Source organism: Triticum aestivum, chromosome 6A (assembly GCF_018294505.1).
Source record: "Triticum aestivum cultivar Chinese Spring chromosome 6A, IWGSC CS RefSeq v2.1, whole genome shotgun sequence".
NCBI lineage: Eukaryota > Viridiplantae > Streptophyta > Magnoliopsida > Poales > Poaceae > Triticum > Triticum aestivum.
The window spans coordinates 207,159,100-207,178,856 of NC_057809.1; the positions used below are offsets into that span (position 1 = coordinate 207,159,100).

General features: G+C 52.4%; 2 protein-coding genes across 2 annotated transcripts; one reads left to right on the top strand and one right to left on the bottom strand.

Annotated features, from left to right (window-relative positions):
* The first annotated feature begins 2,279 nt into the window (after positions 1–2,279).
* Positions 2,280–4,110, top strand: LOC123130563 (desmethyl-deoxy-podophyllotoxin synthase). The gene is made up of 2 exons (XM_044550434.1): positions 2,280–3,232; positions 3,342–4,110. Exons 1-2 carry the CDS (start codon positions 2,312–2,314, stop codon positions 3,954–3,956), a joined length of 1,536 nt encoding a protein of 511 aa, XP_044406369.1. The 5' UTR covers positions 2,280–2,311; the 3' UTR covers positions 3,957–4,110.
* A 12,017-nt stretch (positions 4,111–16,127) lies between these two features.
* LOC123127278 (protein BCAP) lies at positions 16,128–19,365 on the bottom strand. The gene is made up of 2 exons (XM_044546922.1): positions 19,093–19,365; positions 16,128–18,649 (listed from the first exon to the last, which is right to left on the bottom strand). Exons 1-2 carry the CDS (start codon positions 19,186–19,188, stop codon positions 16,424–16,426), a joined length of 2,322 nt encoding a protein of 773 aa, XP_044402857.1. The 5' UTR covers positions 19,189–19,365; the 3' UTR covers positions 16,128–16,423.
* Positions 19,366–19,757: the final 392 nt, after the last annotated feature.

Below are 19,757 nucleotides of genomic sequence, written 5' to 3' on the forward strand. Positions count from 1 at the left end.
TACATCATATTGCATGAGTTTATCCCTCTACATCATGTCATCTTGCTTAAGGCGTTACTCTGTTCTTATGAACTTAATACTCTAGATGCATGCTGGATAGCGGTCGATGTGTGGATTAATAGTAGTAGATGCAGGCAGGAGTCGGTCTACTTGTCACGGACGTGATGCCTATATACATGAACATACCTAGATATTCTCATAATTACTCACTTTTCTATCAATTACTCGACAGTAATTTGTTCACGCACCGTAATACTTATGCTATCTTGAGAGAAGCCACTAGTGAAACCTATGGCCCCGGGGTCTATTTTCCATCATACAAGTTTCCAATCTATTTTATTTTGCAATCTTTACTTTCAATCTATATCATAAAAATACCAAAAATATTTATCTTATTATTATTATCTCTATCAGATCGCACTCTTGCAAGTGGTCGTGAAGGGATTGACAACCCCTTTTATCGCGTTGGTTGTGAGGTTCTTATTTGTTTGTGTAGGTACGAGGTGACTCGCGTGTGGTCTCTTACTGGATTGATACCTTGGTTCTCAAAAACTAAGGGAAATACTTACGCTGCTTTATTGCATCACCCTTTCCTCTTCAAGAAAAAACCAACGCAGTGCTCAAGAGGTAGCAAGCACATCACCAAATTTTGACTAGAATAGTAAGACCAAAGAAAACAAGAATCACAAAAAACCTTTTAGAAGATATCCAACTTCCATAACTGCTCCTGTAAGTTGGATTAGTGTCTTCTCGATGCATTCGTTGTTGATCTGCGGAGGCTCTTGCGTGCTTCTTTCTTCTTTGAGTCTAAAGAAGTAGACATTGCTTCCTCGCATCTAGTCTCATGTATAGTCTCTATTCTAGCAACAAGTGCACTAGTATTATCTCTAGCCTCTATTCTAGCTAAAAGTGCCGAACACCTACTAAATTGTGCTCTATCAATATATCGATCTATTCTTCTTCTCAATACCAAAAATTGCATCCATTCTACACAATAAAAAATTAAGTTAGTTCAACTAGTGAAATCCGAAAGCACAACCGAAGCTAAGTAGCACATACCCCATCGGTTGAGAACTTGATGTACACCCATCCGGAATGTTCCGGCGTTGTAGACACGTGGCGCAAGAATTTCTTTCGGCAGTCGTCGCACTTAATGAGTGGCAACGGTGCGCGGACGAGCTTTTGGGCCAGCAACGAGCCCGGCCGACGGCCGTTCGTGTATCTGCCGGCGAAACGCCGACGGTGTAGATCCGAGCGGCTAGAGGCGGAGTCAGTACTTGTATGCGGCCTTGCCGGGGCCTTCTGGTCCGATGCCCGGCCAGTCCATGGCACAGCGCGGCTTCCCACACCGGGTGAGCTAAAGTCCGGCCGGATCCGCTCCAAATCCGACCGTCGGGAGTGCAAATCAGGTGGGCGTGATTGGGTAGCTCGGGGCGTCGAGGGAACGGGGGCTGCGACAAGGGTTGGGGCGAGCGCGCGGCCGAGCTGCACAGCGGCAATGGCGGCGGCGGCGAGGGACGAGAGTGGCGGGGGTGCGTCTGGAGCAGGGGGGGTAGAAAAAAGGGGGGTTTGTTTCCCCGACGGGCGGGCCAGGGTAGGACATGAGCAGGCGCCACGCACCGTCTGCGCGTGTCTCTTCGGCCGCAAACTCGGCCCAAACTTGGGCCCAAAATGGGTCGAAAGCGAACAGAAAACGGACGACGGTCCGTTTGCGGACGCACATTGGAAGGCCTGCTCTGTCCGTTTATCCCGAACGAACGCGGGCGGACAGGATGGGTCCCACATTGAATTTGGCCTCATCGGGATATGGTGTACATGTGTGTCCATAGGGGCGAGTGTGTTGCGCGTATATGAGCACATGCGTCTCTGTGGAAAAAAAAATGTGCATGCATGCGCTAACTGCCCGTTCTCCTGTACGTTGTTGGCTTGTTCGTCCCTATATGAACATGCACGCGCCCCTGCTTGCCTACGCTTCCATTCCACGCATCCCATTTGCACTGAAACTTTACAGCTAGTGCACAACTTCACACCATCAAGAAGCACGTAACCTGGCCATGTACATACCTGAAAACTAACATTACTGCTCCAGAGTCCAGACATAATCAGCTCGCCTTGCATGAGCTCGGTTTGGAACGACCTTCACCGGCGCCAAGCTGCCAACTAACAACCTTTGGCACTAGTGTAGTGGAGTTTGGTTGGAACCAGCTGCTTCCAACCTTGATGGTTATTTCGTGCTCCGCTCCTACGGGAAATGGCCATATAATTAGCAGATCAGATCGCTGGCTAGCTCCATCACCTTAACGCACCAACCATGGCCATGCAGCAACTCGTGTGCTGGCTCTGCGCCTTCCTGGCCCTCGTCCTCCTCAAGCTTCTTAAGAAGCGTGGCGCCACGACGGCGGCGCCGGCGCTGAAGCTGCCGCCAAGCCCGTCGTCGCTGCCGTTCATCCACAACCTGCACCACCTCCTCCGCAGCCCGATCGCGCACCGCGCCGTGGCCAACATCGCGCGCGAGCTGGACGCGCCGCTCATGTACCTCCAGCTCGGGGAGCTCCCGACCGTGTTCGTATCGTCCGCGGACGCCGCCCGCGAGATCATGAAGGTGCACGACATGAAGTTCGCCTGGCGGCCGTATCCACCCACCATACACAAGCTGCGCCCCATGGGGAAGGGGATCTTCTTCGCGCCGTACGGCGCCCTGTGGCGGCAGCTCCGCAAGATCTCCATCGTGAAGCTGCTCAGCGTCCGGCGCGTCCACTCGTTCCACCGCGTGCGGGAGGAGGAGGCCGGCCGCCTCGTCGCCGCCATCGCCGCCACGCCGCCGGGAGAAACCGTGAACCTCTGCGAGCAGATCTTTTGGGTCATCGCGGACTCGACGATGCGCACCATGATCGGCGAGAGGTTCGAGAGGAGGGACGAGTTCCTGGTGGTGTTGGCGGACATCGTCAAGATCGCATCGGGTTTCACCATGGCCGAGTGGTTCCCGTCATCGTGGCTCGTGCGCGCCTTCGGTGGCACGAGGCGGCGCGGCCACGCGGGCTACCTTACGACCTACGAGCTGGTGGAGAGCGCCTACCGGCAGCGACAGAAGCGAAAGGAGGCCATGGCTGCACCGTCGACCAGGAACGCCGTGACGGGAGAGGAGGACCTGATGGACGAGCTCATGAGGATACACGAGGAAGGTGACCTCGAGGTGCCTCTCACCATTGGCAACATCAAGGCTGTCACGATAGTAAGTGATTTTACCCGTGCTTAATGCACTATCCCATTTGTTCACTCTGTTCACGAACTAATTAACAGACTAGTAATTGATCCTTAAACAACACTTGCGCACCTTACAGGATCTCTTTGGCGCCGGGACCGAGACGTCAGCAGATGCACTCCAGTGGGCGATGTCAGAGCTGATGAGGAACCCGAGAGTGATGCAGAAAGCACAGGCCGAGCTGCGCGACAAACTCGGCGGGAAGCCTACCGTGACCGAGGCCGGCCTGGCCGACATGACCTACCTGAAGCTCGTCGTCAAGGAGACCCTGAGGCTGCACCCGGCGCTGCCATTGCTCGTTCCAAGGGAGTGCAACGAGACGTGCAAGATCATGGGGTACGACGTGCCCAAAGGCTTCGTCGTGTTCGTGAATGCATGGGCGATCGGCAGGGACCCCAAGTTCTGGGACGACCCGGAGGAGTTCAAGCCGGAGCGGTTCGAGAACTCCACTGTCGACCTCAAGGGGACGGACTTCGAGTTCATACCGTTCGGTGCTGGCCGCAGGCTCTGCCCTGGCTTGGCGTTCGGACTGGCCAGCATTGAGATCGTGCTCGCCGTGCTGCTCTACCACTTCGACTGGGAGCTCCCGGACGGGATGGCCCCGAGCGAGCTAGACATGACTGAGGAGATGGGCATCACCATCCGAAGGAAGAATGATCTTTACCTGCGTCCAACTGTTCGTATAAAGGTGTAGGTTCTCTTTCGAAAAGGAGGGTTTACCCCTAGCCTCTGCATAATAAACATGTGATGCATAGTTGCTTTGCATCGTCAACGGTGACGAGTTTGTCCAATGTACTGCCCGTTTATCGTTACTTGAATAAAATAAGCATGAGGCATATTTCATGAAACCGATTATGTAAGTTGCTTTACAAAAATTCATTGTAAGTCGATTTTGTCTGGGCCGTGATTTTTTTTTTCTAAGTCGATTATGTCCCGGTCATTGGATTTTTTATTTATTTTTTGCGAACAATCCCGGTCATTGGATTGAAATCCATGGTTTGGCACCTCTCTTCCTTCTCCAACCCAACCCCTTCTTTTTCTTCCTCCAGCAGGCTGCATCGGAGCGCCGGGATGCGCCTACCGATGGTAGTCCCTTGCTTTAATCTCTCCCTCGCAGCTAGCAAGATCAATCCTTGTCCTAAGACATGAACATACTAAGATTGGAAGACTCGTAGCCATAGCTGCACAAGCAGTGCCGACATGTCACGACCGAGGAGCTTAATTTCAGTACGTGGCGGGGAAGATTTCTTCCCTATCTCCTCTAGTTTCATGGTGCGGGAGTTGGTTCTCATCCATGGCTAGCAGCAGCAAGGGTTACAATGATGGATTGAGGACGGCCACAATTGGATATGGCATGGAGGTCAGTCAGTGCTTTGCGGTGTGGCTTGTCGTGTTGTGGTAGGGCAAAGGTGTCACAATCTTCCGATGATGGGTAACTATCGCTTTGGTAGAGAAAGGCTTTGACGACTCGACTACAAACAAGTGATCATATTGTACCTTAGCAATCACTAAACCAATCTCCTGGAGGTTACTGACGATACCAAAAGCATGATCAGCCCTACCACAAAGGTCTATTACTGCAAGCAACCGAAGAACAAGCAAGAGTATGATAAAAAAAACAATCTGAATATTGTGGATATAGATAAAGTATTGATGCAAGTGGGGTTCCAAAAATAGTCTTGGCATGGTCGTTGGACACAAGCGAAGTACACAAAGTTACAGTGGTGACTAACTGTTAACTAAACAAAACCCAAAGAAATTGCTATGAGATTGATCTACTCTTATACAACTAAGGGATGGCTGCCAAGAGGGTGGAAGAACGTCCAAAGACAGTCAAAACCTAACCATAAGTCGTACAAGGCACATGTGCCCAAGTGGAGAAGACACATCATCTTTTGACTTGGATTTTGAGGTAGCATCACACCGTTTTTTCTTTATCTCTGCTCCCACAAGGAATTTGATGGTGAATCTAATTAGGTTGGGAAGTACAGGAGGTAAGCTTTCCAAAAGAAAAAGATTCACTCAGTTCAGAGTCCGGATGCAAAAGTTGTAAGCATTTGAAATCAGGTAGGTCTGTGCAAGTCCGAATCTGAGTTCAAAACACGTGTGTGTGGGGGGGGGGGGGGGGCTGCTTAAGCCAAAAGTAATGTGAGAGGATTTCTTGAACAAACCTAGTTATTTTATTTTCTTTATCTTCACACGTGGTTTGTACAGGTCTGATAATTCTGCAATTAGGCATGAAATAAAAATAGGTGAAATATTTTTGTTCCGGATGTCGGATCTCGGGTTCCGGCAGACCCTTGAGGTTCGAACACTGGGGTGCGCACGGAGATTTCTCCCCTACCGATTTACGTCCGATCCTCTCGTGCGAATTAAGATGAAAATGATGAACAACGCAAGAGACACGAGGTTTATACTGGTTTGGGTCACCATTGTGGTGTAATACCCTACTCCAGTGTGTGGTGTGGTGGATTGCCTCTTGGGCTGATGATGGACAGTACAGGGGAAGAACAGCCTCACGAGGGGTGTTCTTGAGCTGGTGCGGTGTGTTCTACTTAGTCTCTGGGTTTCTCACTGTTCTTCTCCCTCTCAATTCGATGCCTCTACTCTGTGGTGGCTAGCTCTATTTATAGAGGCCCCGGGCCTCTCCCCGAATAATTGAGCGGGAAGGATGCCAACAATTGGCCATTTTGAAGGGGAACATCTAGTACAAGTTATCTTGACCAAAGGTGGTCTTCGGCTGCCAAAAGCACTGGTGATGACGCCGTCTTGGGCTTCACGGTGACCTTCGTCCAGCCGTCCGGCTGGTCTTGGTCTCGTTGCACCGGAATGTGAGAGGATTTCTTGAACAAACCTAGTTATTTTATTTTCTTTATCTTCACACGTGGTTTGTACAGGTCTGATAATTCTGCAATTAGGCATGAAATAAAAATAGGTGAAATATTTTTGTTCCGGATGTCGGATCTCGGGTTCCGGCAGACCCTTGAGGTTCGAACACTGGGGTGCGCACGGAGATCTCTCCCCTACCGATTTACGTCCGATCCTCTCGTGCGAATTAAGATGAAAATGATGAACAACGCAAGAGACACGAGGTTTATACTGGTTTGGGTCACCGTTGTGGTGTAATACCCTACTCCAGTGTGTGGTGTGGTGGATTGCCTCTTGGGCTGATGATGGACAGTACAGGGGAAGAACAGCCTCACGAGGGGTGTTCTTGAGCTGGTGCGGTGTGTTCTACTTAGTCTCTGGGTTTCTCACTGTTCTTCTCCCTCTCAATTCGATGCCTCTACTCTGTGGTGGCTAGCTCTATTTATAGAGGCCCCGGGCCTCTCCCCGAATAATTGAGCGGGAAGGACGCCAACAATTGGCCATTTTGAAGGGGAACATCTAGTACAAGTTATCTTGACCAAAGGTGGTCTTCGGCTGCCAAAAGCACTGGTGATGACGCCGTCTTGGGCTCCACGGTGACCTCCGTCCAGCCGTCCGGCTGGTCTTGGTCTCGTTGCACCGGAATGGTAACCTTTGCCTGATGCCTTGGCATGTGCTTGACCCCTTTGCACCAAAGGGAAAACAAGGACTCTGCGCAGGCTGGCGCCCGCCTGGCCTTGATCGTCATGGCTTGCGTCATGGGATCCTCGCGAGGTACCCTTGCATTGATCTCTCCGCCTCCTCGCGAGCCTGCCTGATAAGGCCGCTCTTGAGGAAGCTTCCTGTCGTCCGCCCCGCGAGGCTTGGCCCCTCGCGAGGGTCTTGAGCTTGAGCTGATGAAGATGGGCCACGTTAGGCCCTCACTTGAGCCAGGCCGCAGGCAGGCAAGTCTGGGGACCCCCGTTCCCAGAACACCGACAGTAACCCCCGGGCCCAAGGTGCGCGCGGGCTTGGCTTAGCAGAGAAGCGAAGGGGCAAGCGCGAAGCGCCGCGGGCCCTAACAGCCTGCGGCCTTGGGCGTCGTGAGGCGGTTGATTGGACGTGGGCGTTTGCGCTTCTCACGACGCCTCGGCAACTGCACGACTGACAAAAGAGGGTGCCCTGGCCAGGCTTACTTGCCCTGCTCTCGTCTGTCTTGCCCTAAATCCCCTTTCTCGCTCTCCTTCCTCTTGCTCCTGAAATCCTCCAGATCCGTCTCAATTCTTCGCATCCGGCATGCCATGGCGCCTCGCAAGTCCCCGGCTGATGCTTGGTACTCGTCGGCCCTGGATTCCCCAAATTTGTCGGAGAAGAACCTCGCCCCCGCGCGCCTGATGACGGGGGCGCAGGGCAGCAAGGGGGCGACTGTGCTCAAGGCCGGCTCCGACCAGCATGAGGGCAAGGGGAGCACCTTCTACTCGTTCTGTCGGGCGCCTCCACCCTCGTCTAGTATTGCCCATAGGGCAGCCTAAGTCCGTTGACGCATGGTCCCGCGCGGAGCTCGTCGACCCTCATGCGAAGGCGGTGTTGAGGAAGATGAACGTGGACCTGAGGCCAAGCAATTTGGGGGCGGCGAAGCTGACCGGGGCCACGCTCCTGAGGGAGTTCTTGGAGCACCGGGTGGCTCCGCTCCAGGAGCACTCGCTCCCACTGTGGAGGCTTGGAGGAGCGGATGCCGCTCTGCGCCTGAGCTCCGAGGCCCTGACCGACGAGGATCTGCTCGCAGCCCTCCATTCCTTGGTTGGGGGAGACGTGGCAAGCCCGGTGGGCGCCCCAGTCCCCCTGTTCCTTTGTGATGACTGGGAGCAGGTGGTGAACGCCATGCTCACCTTCAACGGTGAGGGGCTGGTGCCCGCGGCAGCTCCCGAAGATCTTGCGGCGCTGGCGATGGTGAACGTGTCCTCTGGCAGCTCCAGCGAGAGTGAGGAGGAAGAAGAAGCGGAGGAGGAAGAGTCTGTCTTCGAGGCGACTGGCGAAGAGTCGGGGGAGTCCTTCCCTCGGCCTAGGTCTCGGGCCCTCCGCTCCATGCCGGATGATGACGATGCTGGCGCCGGGCGAGGAGGGGAGGACTGTCCCTTGGTCAGAAGGAAGAGCAGGTCGGGGCTGGTTCCACCAGGGCCGGTTCTGACCCCTGGGCGGTCTGAAACCAGCCCCAGCCCTCCCGACGTGGCTTCTACTTCCGAGCCTTCCGAGGCTGACCCGAGCCGCAGGCTCTCGGGCTTCAAGTTCGGCCGGAGGTTACTTGTGTCAGTGAGCGACGACCAGTAAGTGCCCGATTCCTGCTTTGCTTGATTTCTGTCGCCGGGGCTTGACGTCCATGCTTTCTTGTTAGGCCGGCGCCTGCGGCGAAGAGGTTGAGAGGGGCTTCTGCGGCCCCGCTTGGGGCGAGTCCTTCTGCCGGGGCGGTGCCTTCGTCCGCTGGGGAGGAAGACGGCGCGGCTCGCGCCTCTCTGGTTCGATCACTCTCGCGAGGCCGACTGGTACGCCTCGGCGAGGAGCCAGCCCCCGTGGCCCCGCTGACTCTGGAGTCGACTGCGCCCGATGCTACAGTCGGGGCGGCCAAGGCCCAGGGTGTTCCTTCTCGCCAAACTGTGATCACGCCGCCATCTTCTTCGCCCGCTCCGCCAGTTCCCGCTTCTTCTGCTTACTCAGCCGCCGTCCTGGACCAGGTCGCCAGCGAAGTGAGCCAGCTGCGGGAGGATCTTCTGAGCACGGACCCTCGCCTGGCGACCGGGCGCCTGGAGCTAGCTTCTGGCTGGGCCCGTTCTGCTGCCTCCGTCCGAGCGGTGTTGAGCCAGGCCGTGTCGTCCTCCGACGAGGAGAGGCGGGCCGCTAACCAAGCCAAGGCCGCTCGCGATGCTGCCCTGGGCGACGTTGCAACTTCCCAGGGCCGCTGCAAGACGCTTGAGGCCGAGCTGCAGGGCCTGCGCGACGAGCTCGCCAAGGAGTCCCATGGCCGCCAGGAGAGAGAGAAGGAGATGAAGGCTTGGGAGGCCGCCGTCAAGGACCGGGGCGCCAAGCTCGATGACCGCCACAGCCGACTGGAGACGCTGGAGCGGTCGCTGAAGGCGGAGAGGCCCGAGCTGGACGCCAAGGCGAAGGTCCTGACGGAGGACCGGGTGGCCTTCGTGAAGATGGAGAAGAAGGCTCGTGGCATACTGAAGATGTTGTATGAGAGCGGCCTGGAGGAGCCGTTGGCTGGTGCGGAGGACGGCCCCGCCAAGCTGCTCCCCTTCCTGGTTGATGCGCTTGAGGATGTCGCAGACGGACTTGGCCCCATGGTCGAGGCCGAGGCGCGCGCCCTGTCTTCTGCAGCGCTGACGCGTGTCCTCGGCCATGTCTACCTGCTTGACCCCAACGTCGACTTCGACAGCCTGCTGGAGCCCGTGAGCGGCGACCGTGCCGCTGCTGCCGCTAAGGCCGTGAAAGGCCGAGCCGAGGTTTTGCTGGGGAAGTTCCGCTCCTTCAGCATCCTGCCCGGGCGCGGCACCGCTAGCTCCGCGGCCTCAGGAGGCGGCACCGCTGGAGAGTGATCCTTGCGCGGCTTCTGTCCTGTTTTTATTCCTGCAACACGCACCATGCCTCGCGGAGGCGTTTAAACTTGTGTTTGGCGTTGTGGAACAATCTTATGGCTTGTAATGTTTTCTTTGAATTTCCTGGAATTTGCATTCTCCTCTCCTACTTGTTTACGCTCTACGTCGGCAGGGCCCGGCCCCACGCGTACCTCACCCAGCGTTAGCCCCGACCGGAAACCAAGGACGGGACTAAGGAGTGAGGGGCTACGTGGCAAGTTAGGCTCCTGAGTCGCGATGCTCAGGAGTCCCCCTTGACGCTCAAACGGGTTTCGTACCTTGGCTCCGCTCGGGGAGTGGCGCGCGATGACCAGGTCCAATGGACCTAGCTGGGTGGCGTGCGCTCGGGCGAGGCCCGGGCGTAGCCCCCGTGTCCAGCCCCCTCGTGCGGCACTCCCGAGGGGAGGCGTTGCGATGGTGCCGGACACTGAGCTCTGGGCTTCCTGAGGTTGGTATGGCCGTGGGCCGCCCTCAGTTGTTTATCACCAGCACGGAGCATAGCGCTTCTGTATGTGTACGGGCATAGCCGCTCCTCGGCAGTGTCGTCAGCCAGCGCGGAGGATGGTGCTTCCACTGGTGCGTGGGAGGGGGCTCCCCTCCGGGAGGAGCCCCCGGGGCGTGTACAGCCCCGCCCTGACACGTGGCCAGCACGGTAGGGCTAGGAGAGGTGTATCTGGGCACCCGTGAGCCAGCGCAGGACTCACGAGGCCCTACCTCGAGGCGGGTTGCGCCTGGCTCTGGGCCTTTATCAATTGGTGTGTTCCTGCAGGGTTGTTAGAATGCAAATGCTCTACGTCCTCAGGTCCCGGCCCTCGAGCGAGCTCAGCCGCCGCTGGTATGACAGGTCGCGATGCTGTGGGTCAAGGCCAGAGGGTGAGAGCCGGAGAGCCAGTAAGAGCCCATGAGTCACGATGCTCAGGCGCCCCCCTTTTAACGTGCAATCGCTTTGCATGACGACAAGCAGTAGGTGATAATTATGGGAATCAGATTAAACGTGAAAGAACAACTTCATCCTAAGGTAAATGCTGGAAAAGCAACTGCCGCTGGGTCGGGCCCGAGCGGCGTGGGGATGATGCAGCCCGAAGGGCGCCCCCAACAAGGTAAGTAAAGAGCATAAACAAAATGGATACATGCCGCAGGGATGGACCCACGCGGCCTGGGAATGGTGCAGCCCTGTGGGCGCTCCCAGCTAAAGGTAGAACTCTGAAAGATGTCACCTGGTGCTGTTGAAGATGAAGTGATGCTGAGGAAGTGAGCGATGCGCGGTGAAGACGTCGGCCCTCATGAGCCCCAGGCCCAGGGGCCTCGGGAGGCTCCGGTGGCAAGTGCAGGTCTTCGGGGACCATCGCCACCTCCACCAGGACCGCGCGATGCCTGATCTCCTGAGCCTTCAAAAAGCTCCTCAACAGGCACTGATGTGCGCGACCGCGCTCGGCAGGCCGAAGGGCATGCGAACGTAGCTGTGAGGTGGTCCCTCGCAGCGTCCTACGGCCGAAGGCCATAGGCGCTCCTGAGACGCAACTCGGGGGTGAAGGCGAGGCAGCCCGCCGTGGCCACCGGCGCCCTTTGCTGGTGCTGGACTCGTTCTTGCGGGTCACCATGGGGTCTTGTCGTGGAGGCGCTGGGGCGCGATCTTGGCGCGCCGGCGCTGGGAGCGCGCGAGCACCTTTCCGGGGATGTGGGATCTCTTGGCAGCTCCCTTCTTGCTGCGCAGGCACCGGACGTGGAGGGTCCCGCCCTGGGGCTGCGCGCCTTGGAGCCAAGGCACCTTCTTGGGAAGGAGGCGGCAGAGGCGCCTCCTGATCCTCGCTCCCTGCGCGGGATGGAGGGCGAGGCAGCGAGAGGGACCGCAAGGGGGAGCCCCCTGCAGCACTGACGAGCTCGGTGATGCGGGCGAGCCAGTCCTCGTAGAGGTCGTCGACGGGGTGATAGTGCAGGAGCTCCCGCGCCAAGAGCAGTGAGGCGTGCGCATCCATGGGTGCGCGACGGGCGTGGGAGGACGAGCCAGCTGGAGTCAGCGACGGGGTGGCGGTGCGGCCATCCTGTCGCACCGAAGGATGCTAGGACGAGGCCTGCTGCTCGTTCCCCGCCGCGCCGATGGCGGCGTTGGTGGCGGGCGATGGGGAACGACGAGGGGGGCCGCCGACGGGCGCCGTCTGGGTGACGCGAGTGGCGCGAGCAGCCCGGCGCTCGGCGCGAGCCCGACGAGTGTCAGCCATGGACACGACGGAAGATTACACGCGAACAGTGGAAGAAAGATTCCGGCGCACCCCTACCTGGCGCGCCAAATGTCGGATCTCGGGTTCTGGCAGACCCTTGAGGTTCGAACACTGGGGTGCGCGCGGAGATCTCTCCCCTACCGATCTACGCCTGATCCTCTCGTGCGAACTAAGATGAAAATGTTGAACAACGCAAGAGACACGAGGTTTATACTGGTTCGGGCCACCGTTGTGGTGTAATACCCTACTCCAGTGTGTGGTGTGGTGGATTGCCTCTTGGGCTGATGATGGACAGTACAGGGGAAGAACAGCCTCACGAGGGGTGTCCTTGAGCTGGTGCGGTGTGTTCTACTTAGTCTCTACTGGGTTTCTCACTGTTCTTCTCCCTATCAATTCGATGCCTCTACTCTGTGGTGGCTAGCTCTATTTATACATGCCCTGGGCCTCTCCCCGAATAATTGAGCGGGAAGGGCGCCAACAATTGGCCATTTTAAAGGGGAATATCTAGTACAAGTTATCCTGACCAAAGGTGGTCTTCGGCTGCCAAAAGCACTGGTGATGACGCCGTCTTGGGCTCCATGGTGACCTCTGTCCGGCCGTCCGGCTGGTCTTGGTCTCGTTGCACCGGAATGGTAACCTTTGCCTGATGCCTTGGCCTGTGCTTGCCCCCTTTGCACCAAAGGGGAAACAAGGACTCTGCGCAGGCTGGCGCCCGCCTGGCCTCGATCGTCATGGCTTGCGTCATGGGATCCTCGCGAGGTACCCTTGCATTGATCTCTCCGTCTCCTCGTGAGCCTGCCTGATGAGGCCGCTCTTGAGGAAGCTTCCTGTCGTCCGCCCCGCGAGGCTTGTCCCCTCGCGAGGGTCTTGAGCTTGAGCTGATGAAGATGGGCCATGCTGGGCCCCGACTTGAGCCATGCCACAGGCCGCAGGCAGGCAAGTCTGGGGACCCCCGTTCCCAGAACGCCGACACCGGAGAACAAAATAAATTATTGCATAATTTTTATTAGAAACCATCTTAAAAATATACATGTATGTAATATTTTTTGGTTGCATTCAAGGTAGTCATGTCATCATCAAGTCGTGACAGCATGTCATGGAGGCGAACAACAATGGTGATCACAGTGAGGTGGTGTGGCATGCGGCATCGTGGTTCTTCCACTCACAGGCGCCACTGGGCATGACACACGTGGTGGCGGATACTGCTACATGTTGTTATGGCGCACGCCATCCATCTACCAAACGGGGGTGCGGCGGTGATGTCTTCTCTTTCATTGGGGAAGATGGGCATCACAAGGAAGAACTTGTTGGCCGAAAGCAACAGGGTGATGTCTTCTCTTTCGTTGAATTCTTGTTCGGGTGACAAGTTCAGTGCAAGTGAGACGGTTTAGAGTTGTATGACCTAGTTGCGACATTGAGGTTGTATTTTTCGGGCTGAAAATCTATGATTTAGCCATCTAGCTAGATCAGGCAACATCATCGTATGTGCTTTGTATCCTTATTGCAAGTGTTGACTCAAAATTCTACTTAGGGAATCATAGCACTAGGTTTGACTTTGGTTGAATCAACTAACATAGGCATTTGAGCATCAATTCTTTGTTGAACGCGTTGTCTTGGAGTTTGCTCCTTTGTTCTGACACGTGTCGCTCGTCGTTGAATTATGAAACATAGTTATGGAGTTGGTGGTAGGTTTGTGGGGAGATTTTACCATGAGGTAGGTTCAATAATGTTGATGACCTTGGGTTTTTCTTTTCTTTTTCGCAAGACGAAGTTTTCGGCGTCTATGCTAAGCATTATTTTACACTACTTACTGGCAAGTTGCTTGTGCTACGATCGCAAAACCAAAGGAAACACGATGTAATTTACTTTACTCAAAAAACCTTGTAGGCTACCTTAGTTGGGTTTTGGCAGTTGACATGAATGAGATTAGTGATGAGAGACAACATGAGTAGGTGATTGAGTGATGCAAGAAGACGAAAGGAGGGGGATTCAGGTGGGTGATGCGAGAAGACCATCAACTCCAATCTTTATAAGTAGGGAAGTCATATATGGTTGTGTGCATCAATCGATGATGATGCCGATAGTTATCTTTTTTTTCGAAATCGATAATTTTACACTTGAACCTGCAACTTTCACACCTTCAAACTATCCTGGAATGTTTATGAATGGATGAATTTTGAAGATGGCGGGTAGAATTTGTTCATGTAAAGAGATCGTAAAAAATATCGACTATAACTCATAGAATATTTTGGTTCCTAAATAATAACCGTCCATAATAACCTTATAAAGTGCTAGAGATGGACAGAGGAGGGAAGGACTGGAAAATTAAGAGGGAGGCCAGGCTAGAGTTGTGAGGTACCACCACCAACCTTCCGCCAGCTCCCTCTTTCCCTGTACCCCGGTCCTGTCCCTCAGGCGGTGACAGCCTGACAGGAGCCTCACCCTTGTTCGGCTCACAATCAGTGGTTTTGATCAACCATGTTGTCGCTGCCGCCTTGTCGAGGTGGCAGCGTGGGGGCACACCCAAAGGGTGGTGGCGATCTTCTTCCAAGTGGGCAACAACATCTGATCGCCATCTTCTTGTCTGTTTTCATTTTTGAGTCACATTTATCAATATCAACAGTCTCCGAAAAGATGACGACGTACTTTTTTGTTAACCAATTATATGCGTGCTAGAACGACCAAGACCTTGATTTTCTTCAGCATGGATTTAAATATTTGGTTCGATGATTCATAGTTAAACTCTAAGCCTCAAGTTTCTTAGCTTATACACGGTTGTGTTGAAATATTAGGCAAATCCATTATTAATTTCAGTAAATAATTCATGAATAGTACAAAAAATAGCATGCAATAATCTAGCATACTAGACAAACTGGATAACATGCACGGCATCATCACATATATAACAACAACTACAAATAGAGATATGAACAGATTACAATGGACGCACTATTCGTTAGCTACTGTGGGAGCGATGTTGTTGATAACGATGTTAACGAAGATCTTTTGCTAACGGTGTTGTAGATGACGATGAGTAGCGCTGCACGACTTGGGCAGAAGATGCTCTGTGATGACGAACTTGAGCAGTCACGCAGAGCACTTCCCAAAAACCTAATTCGTTCTCTCGCGGTGAAGAATCGCAAGGACGAACGCTTCCGGGGACCTCCTCTCGCGCACGCCGACGCCGGCATTAGGGATGGAATAGACTACTATGGTGCCGTAAGTTGCAAGATGTGGCAAAACCCCTAGATGTTTTCGTTGTGTCTTTGGCCGCGGCTGGTAGCGGTATATATAATAGGACCATAATAGGACCAGAAGCGGTATCGTGTCACGATCACGATCTCAAATCAACTTGGTTTCTAAGTCATATACTTACCGGACAAAAAATAATTAACTTGTCTGCCAAGAGAAAAAAGAAAATCGTGCCCGGCCAGGCGAGGCGAGGCAAGCGCGCGTGTGATCTTCTATTTCTCTTTCAACACATCATTTAGTGTGGAGGTTGGATCATTTCGATCTAAACTTGTCTTCGTCGGCGGCGGTTGCTCTTCTGGTGCGTTGGTCCTATGAGGCCTTAACACGACGACTTCCAACTGTCTACAAGTTGTGCCAGGGCTCCTGCGAGGGAGGGACGATGGCGGCGGCGCTCCTTCGATTCGCTTCAGTGGTTGTAGTCATCGCTAGATGGTTTACGAATCTGGATGTAATTTTTATTATTTCTGGTGTTTGTTGTACTGTCATGATTAAAGCTGAATAGATTGGAAATTTCTCGTAAAAAAAAAAGAGAACACCCTATATAAAGTGGTGAAACACTTCCTCTAAACTTTAGCACCACCACTTGCCATTTGTTTATGGGCGTCTATTTGAAATTTCAGACACTGTACGTGGGCTAGGCCCATTTGTTTCTAACAGTTTGATGCTCAAGCATCCCGTGTAAATTTGAACTACGGAGTTTTCGAAAGCAAGTGGAAAGACAAGAGTATTTAACTTTTTTGAAGAAAGAAGAGAGAGTACTTGATAGCCATCTACTTTAGTAGCTTTGGGATTTGAAATTATTTGAAGTTGCAATGAAACAGTAAAACACCGCTGCACCAACTTTGCTGCACATGGAAATATTCACCACAATATCAGTAGTAGTTTTGGCATGACGAAAACCAGCACCAATTGCCATATCAGTAACTTCCCATGTATATTTAGGGGGGAACACATTGAACAAAGATCTGAGGAATAGTTTGAGGCACATTACAAAAAGAGCACAAAGGATCAGATGACCAGCTTCTGCTCAACATGTTACCCTTTTTCAAAATGGCAGTTTGTGAAATCAACCAGAGAAGATCTCATCCTTCTGGGCGACATCGCTGTCCATAAATGTTCGAACGATCTATCTGGTATATCTCTACTCTGAAGCTATCTTGGAAGATCTACCTTGATAGAATTGGAAGACTACATGCTTTAGTTTGAAGCTATCATTCCTCAACATCGTTTATTATGTCATCAGTGACAATCTGTTTTGTCAATGAGAAGAGCCTAACTATTTCTTTTTCAGCTTCAAGAATCACATCCGTCTTCTTGTGTACTTCCATTTTAGGATCGCATTTAATGATTTTTTGACTCTCTGATGCAACCAAGTTAATACCAGAATCAGCTTTGACGTGTTTGAAGAAATCCTTAGTCATATCCGCAAGCTTCCTCAATGCAGTCGTAGCAGCAAGTGCTTCGACCTCCGCAGCATCAATTTGAAGCTCTGGCAGCTCCATCTCTCCTACAATACCGCCCTCTGTTGTCTCACTGGAAAAACCAGCAAGTTCATTTGTGGCACTGGGATCCGGTAACTCTTCCAACTCACGTAGTTCCCTCTCCTTCACATCCCATTTTTTAAGTACTGCCTTCAGCTCTTGATCTTTGGCATCAAGTGCTTCATGAGCAGCTCTCAACTCCATGTCCTTATGCCGCAAGCATTCTCTTAACATCTCTATGTCAGCCTCCAGTTGATTATGCTTATGTAAATTGGACTCGAGGGCTGTACTTGTGCTTGAAATTTCATCATCCAGTAATGTATAGATGTCCATTTCTCCGGCTTTTACGGAACTAGCAAGATCGCCAGTGAGCTCAGCCATCCTTTGAACCATGGATTCAGCTTGCGAGCATCTGAGCCGTATGCTATCCAACTCACTCTCCAGTGTTTCTATATGTTGTTCTTTATCATGTAATTCAGTTCTAGCCTGAACCAGTTGATCCTTCTTGCTATTTAGCAACTGCTGAAGCTCAACAATTTCACTGCTGACTTCAGTTAGTCTGCTCTGTGTATCAGAAAGCTCTGAATCCTTTTCTTGAACAGCCAATTGAATAGACTCTACCTTTAACTTCATATCTTGGACTTCCTGTCTGGCTTCTAACAGCTCAAACTCTTTTACTTTAACAAGTTCTTGTGATTTGGTGCACTCATTTTCTTTCTGAACAAGCTCCTTCTGAAGAAAGCCTACTTCTTCAGTTCTATGTTCTAAGCTCTGTTTTTCTTTCGTTAATTCGGCTTCTAGAGACTCGACCTTCTCCATTTCCTTAAGTAACTGTGATTCAAGTTCATGACAACGAGACTGTGCATAATTGAGCTCCTGTGTCTTCCCTTGAATCTCCAGTTGAGCAGCCTCCAAATCATGGGTGTAAGACATCAGTAATACCCTTTGGTCCTCGAGTTCCTGTACTTGTTCCTGCAACTGAACCGCTTGATCTTCTATTTGTCTGCGAGAGGAAGCGAAAGCATCTTTTGAAGAGATCAATTCAGAGCGTACAGCATCTAGCAGAGACCTCACACGTTTGAAGTCAGTGATAATACCCTTGATATCATCTGTATCTTTGAATGCCAGTTGTGCAAGTTCCTTTAACTCTTGTTGTGCTGCTAACCATCCTAAACTCTGCTTCTCAAGTTCCTGTTCAGCAACTTTCAGTTTCTCTTCATTAGTTTTCCTCGATTCATTTGATCTGGCGATATCCATTGTCTTTCTTTTAATTTCACTCTGCAGCTCCCTAACTGTTGCTTCTTGCTGCGCAATAGCTTGATTAGCTGTAAGAAGCAGCTTTTCTTTGGACCTGATCTCTGAACGCATCAGGTCTGCTTCCTCGTTCTTCTTGAACATATCTCGTTTGAGATTTTCCACTTCAGTTACCTTCTGAGAAAGCAAAGCTTGTGACCTGGCAATAGTCCTGTCTTGCCCCTCAACCAGAAGCTTCAGATCACTGATCTGCTTCACTCGCAACGCCAGATCTCTACTTGCCTTTTTCAGTGCTTTCTCTATTCCTTGTTGCCTTACATAAGCTTTGCGGATCGCTTCCTCTCTCTGATCAAGGTCCTGCTTTGTCTTGCTCAACCTTATCCGATCATCGGAAACCCTCTTCTCTGCGCTGCGAAGATCCCTCTCTTTGTTTCTGAGGATAGACAAGGCACCCTCGAATTCAGACTTCAGGACCTCAATGCTCACGCTCAGTTCACTATCATGAGAAGCACCAGTGTCTAAACTTTGTGTCCTCGCAAATAGCCGCTCCAGCAACTCTCTAGCTGGCTCAGTCGTTCCATTATCACCATCAGTTATATTTGATCTAATACCTTTTACGACTGATTTGATCAAACGAGGAGCATATTTCAGATGCTGAGTCTGAAATGCCTCCATGAAACTCAGCTTCTGCCTGAACATAACCTGAGAGAGTTGCAGGAAACAATGCATAAGTAGGATATTAGGATAAGGAAATGGTCACAACCTAGTGAAGCAATCTGAGGAATATCCTTTCCTCAAACTAAGCACGTAAAAATTTGTTTTGTAAATGGAAGAACTGAAGGACAGTACACTGAACTTCAGAAACTCACTGCTACATAAGGTGAAGTATCATAACTGATGAAATTTGATCGCAGTTTACTGAATTTATCACAATTGAACCAATTCCAGAAAAGTTTTTAAAAAAAGTACTAGTACTAGCAGAACATGAATTAGGACACCGAATCTGGTATCCTTCTACTTCAAACACATGTGGACGGGCACGGAATCGGGAAAACACGAACGCAAGCAGTCCATGTAACAGTGAGCAGCGTGGTACCACGAAACAGCGATATGAGAAAAGGAAGAAAAGATCAGCGGGCGCTCACATGACTGGCGGTACGGCGCGACGGGGGTGTGCTGCGGAGAGCGGCGGCCACCGCCGGCGGCGGCGACGGGGATGGGGAGCCGATGGAGAGGCGCATGGCCGCGGAACATGGGGAGAGGGAACCACCGCGGCCCGGGCGCGATCGGACGGCTGGCAATGCGCCTGCGGGGTGCGGAGGAAGGCGAGGAGATACGAGGCAGAGGGAGTGCGGGAGATGAGGTGTGGTTGAACCGGCGCGCCCAGCCGCGTGTGGACTGCAACGTCGACCACGCGAGAAGCGTGAGAGAGAGCTGTGTCGTTTACTCGTTTGCCTTCTACTGTTCTACAGCTTTTCTTCTCCGTTCACTCGTCTTACTACCTTTTTTCTTTCTGTTCCAAATGTATGAGTTTATAACACATGAAAAATTAAGGTACACTTTGGTTGCCTTAAAAAAAGACGAGTCTACGTAGCGGCCGGCTGCTCGCTGCCATGCGCGAGCGGCCGGCCTAAAATAGAAATTTTTTATTCGCTAGCGTCTGCTCTGTATAGACATGCATGTGTGTAATTTTTGTCCGCTAGCGCATGTATCTTTTAGCATTTAATACATTCACACCGGTCACAATCAGTTGGAAAAAACAGATCACATATGCATTTGTTTCGGTTTTTAAATTTTCAAAAAGCTATAT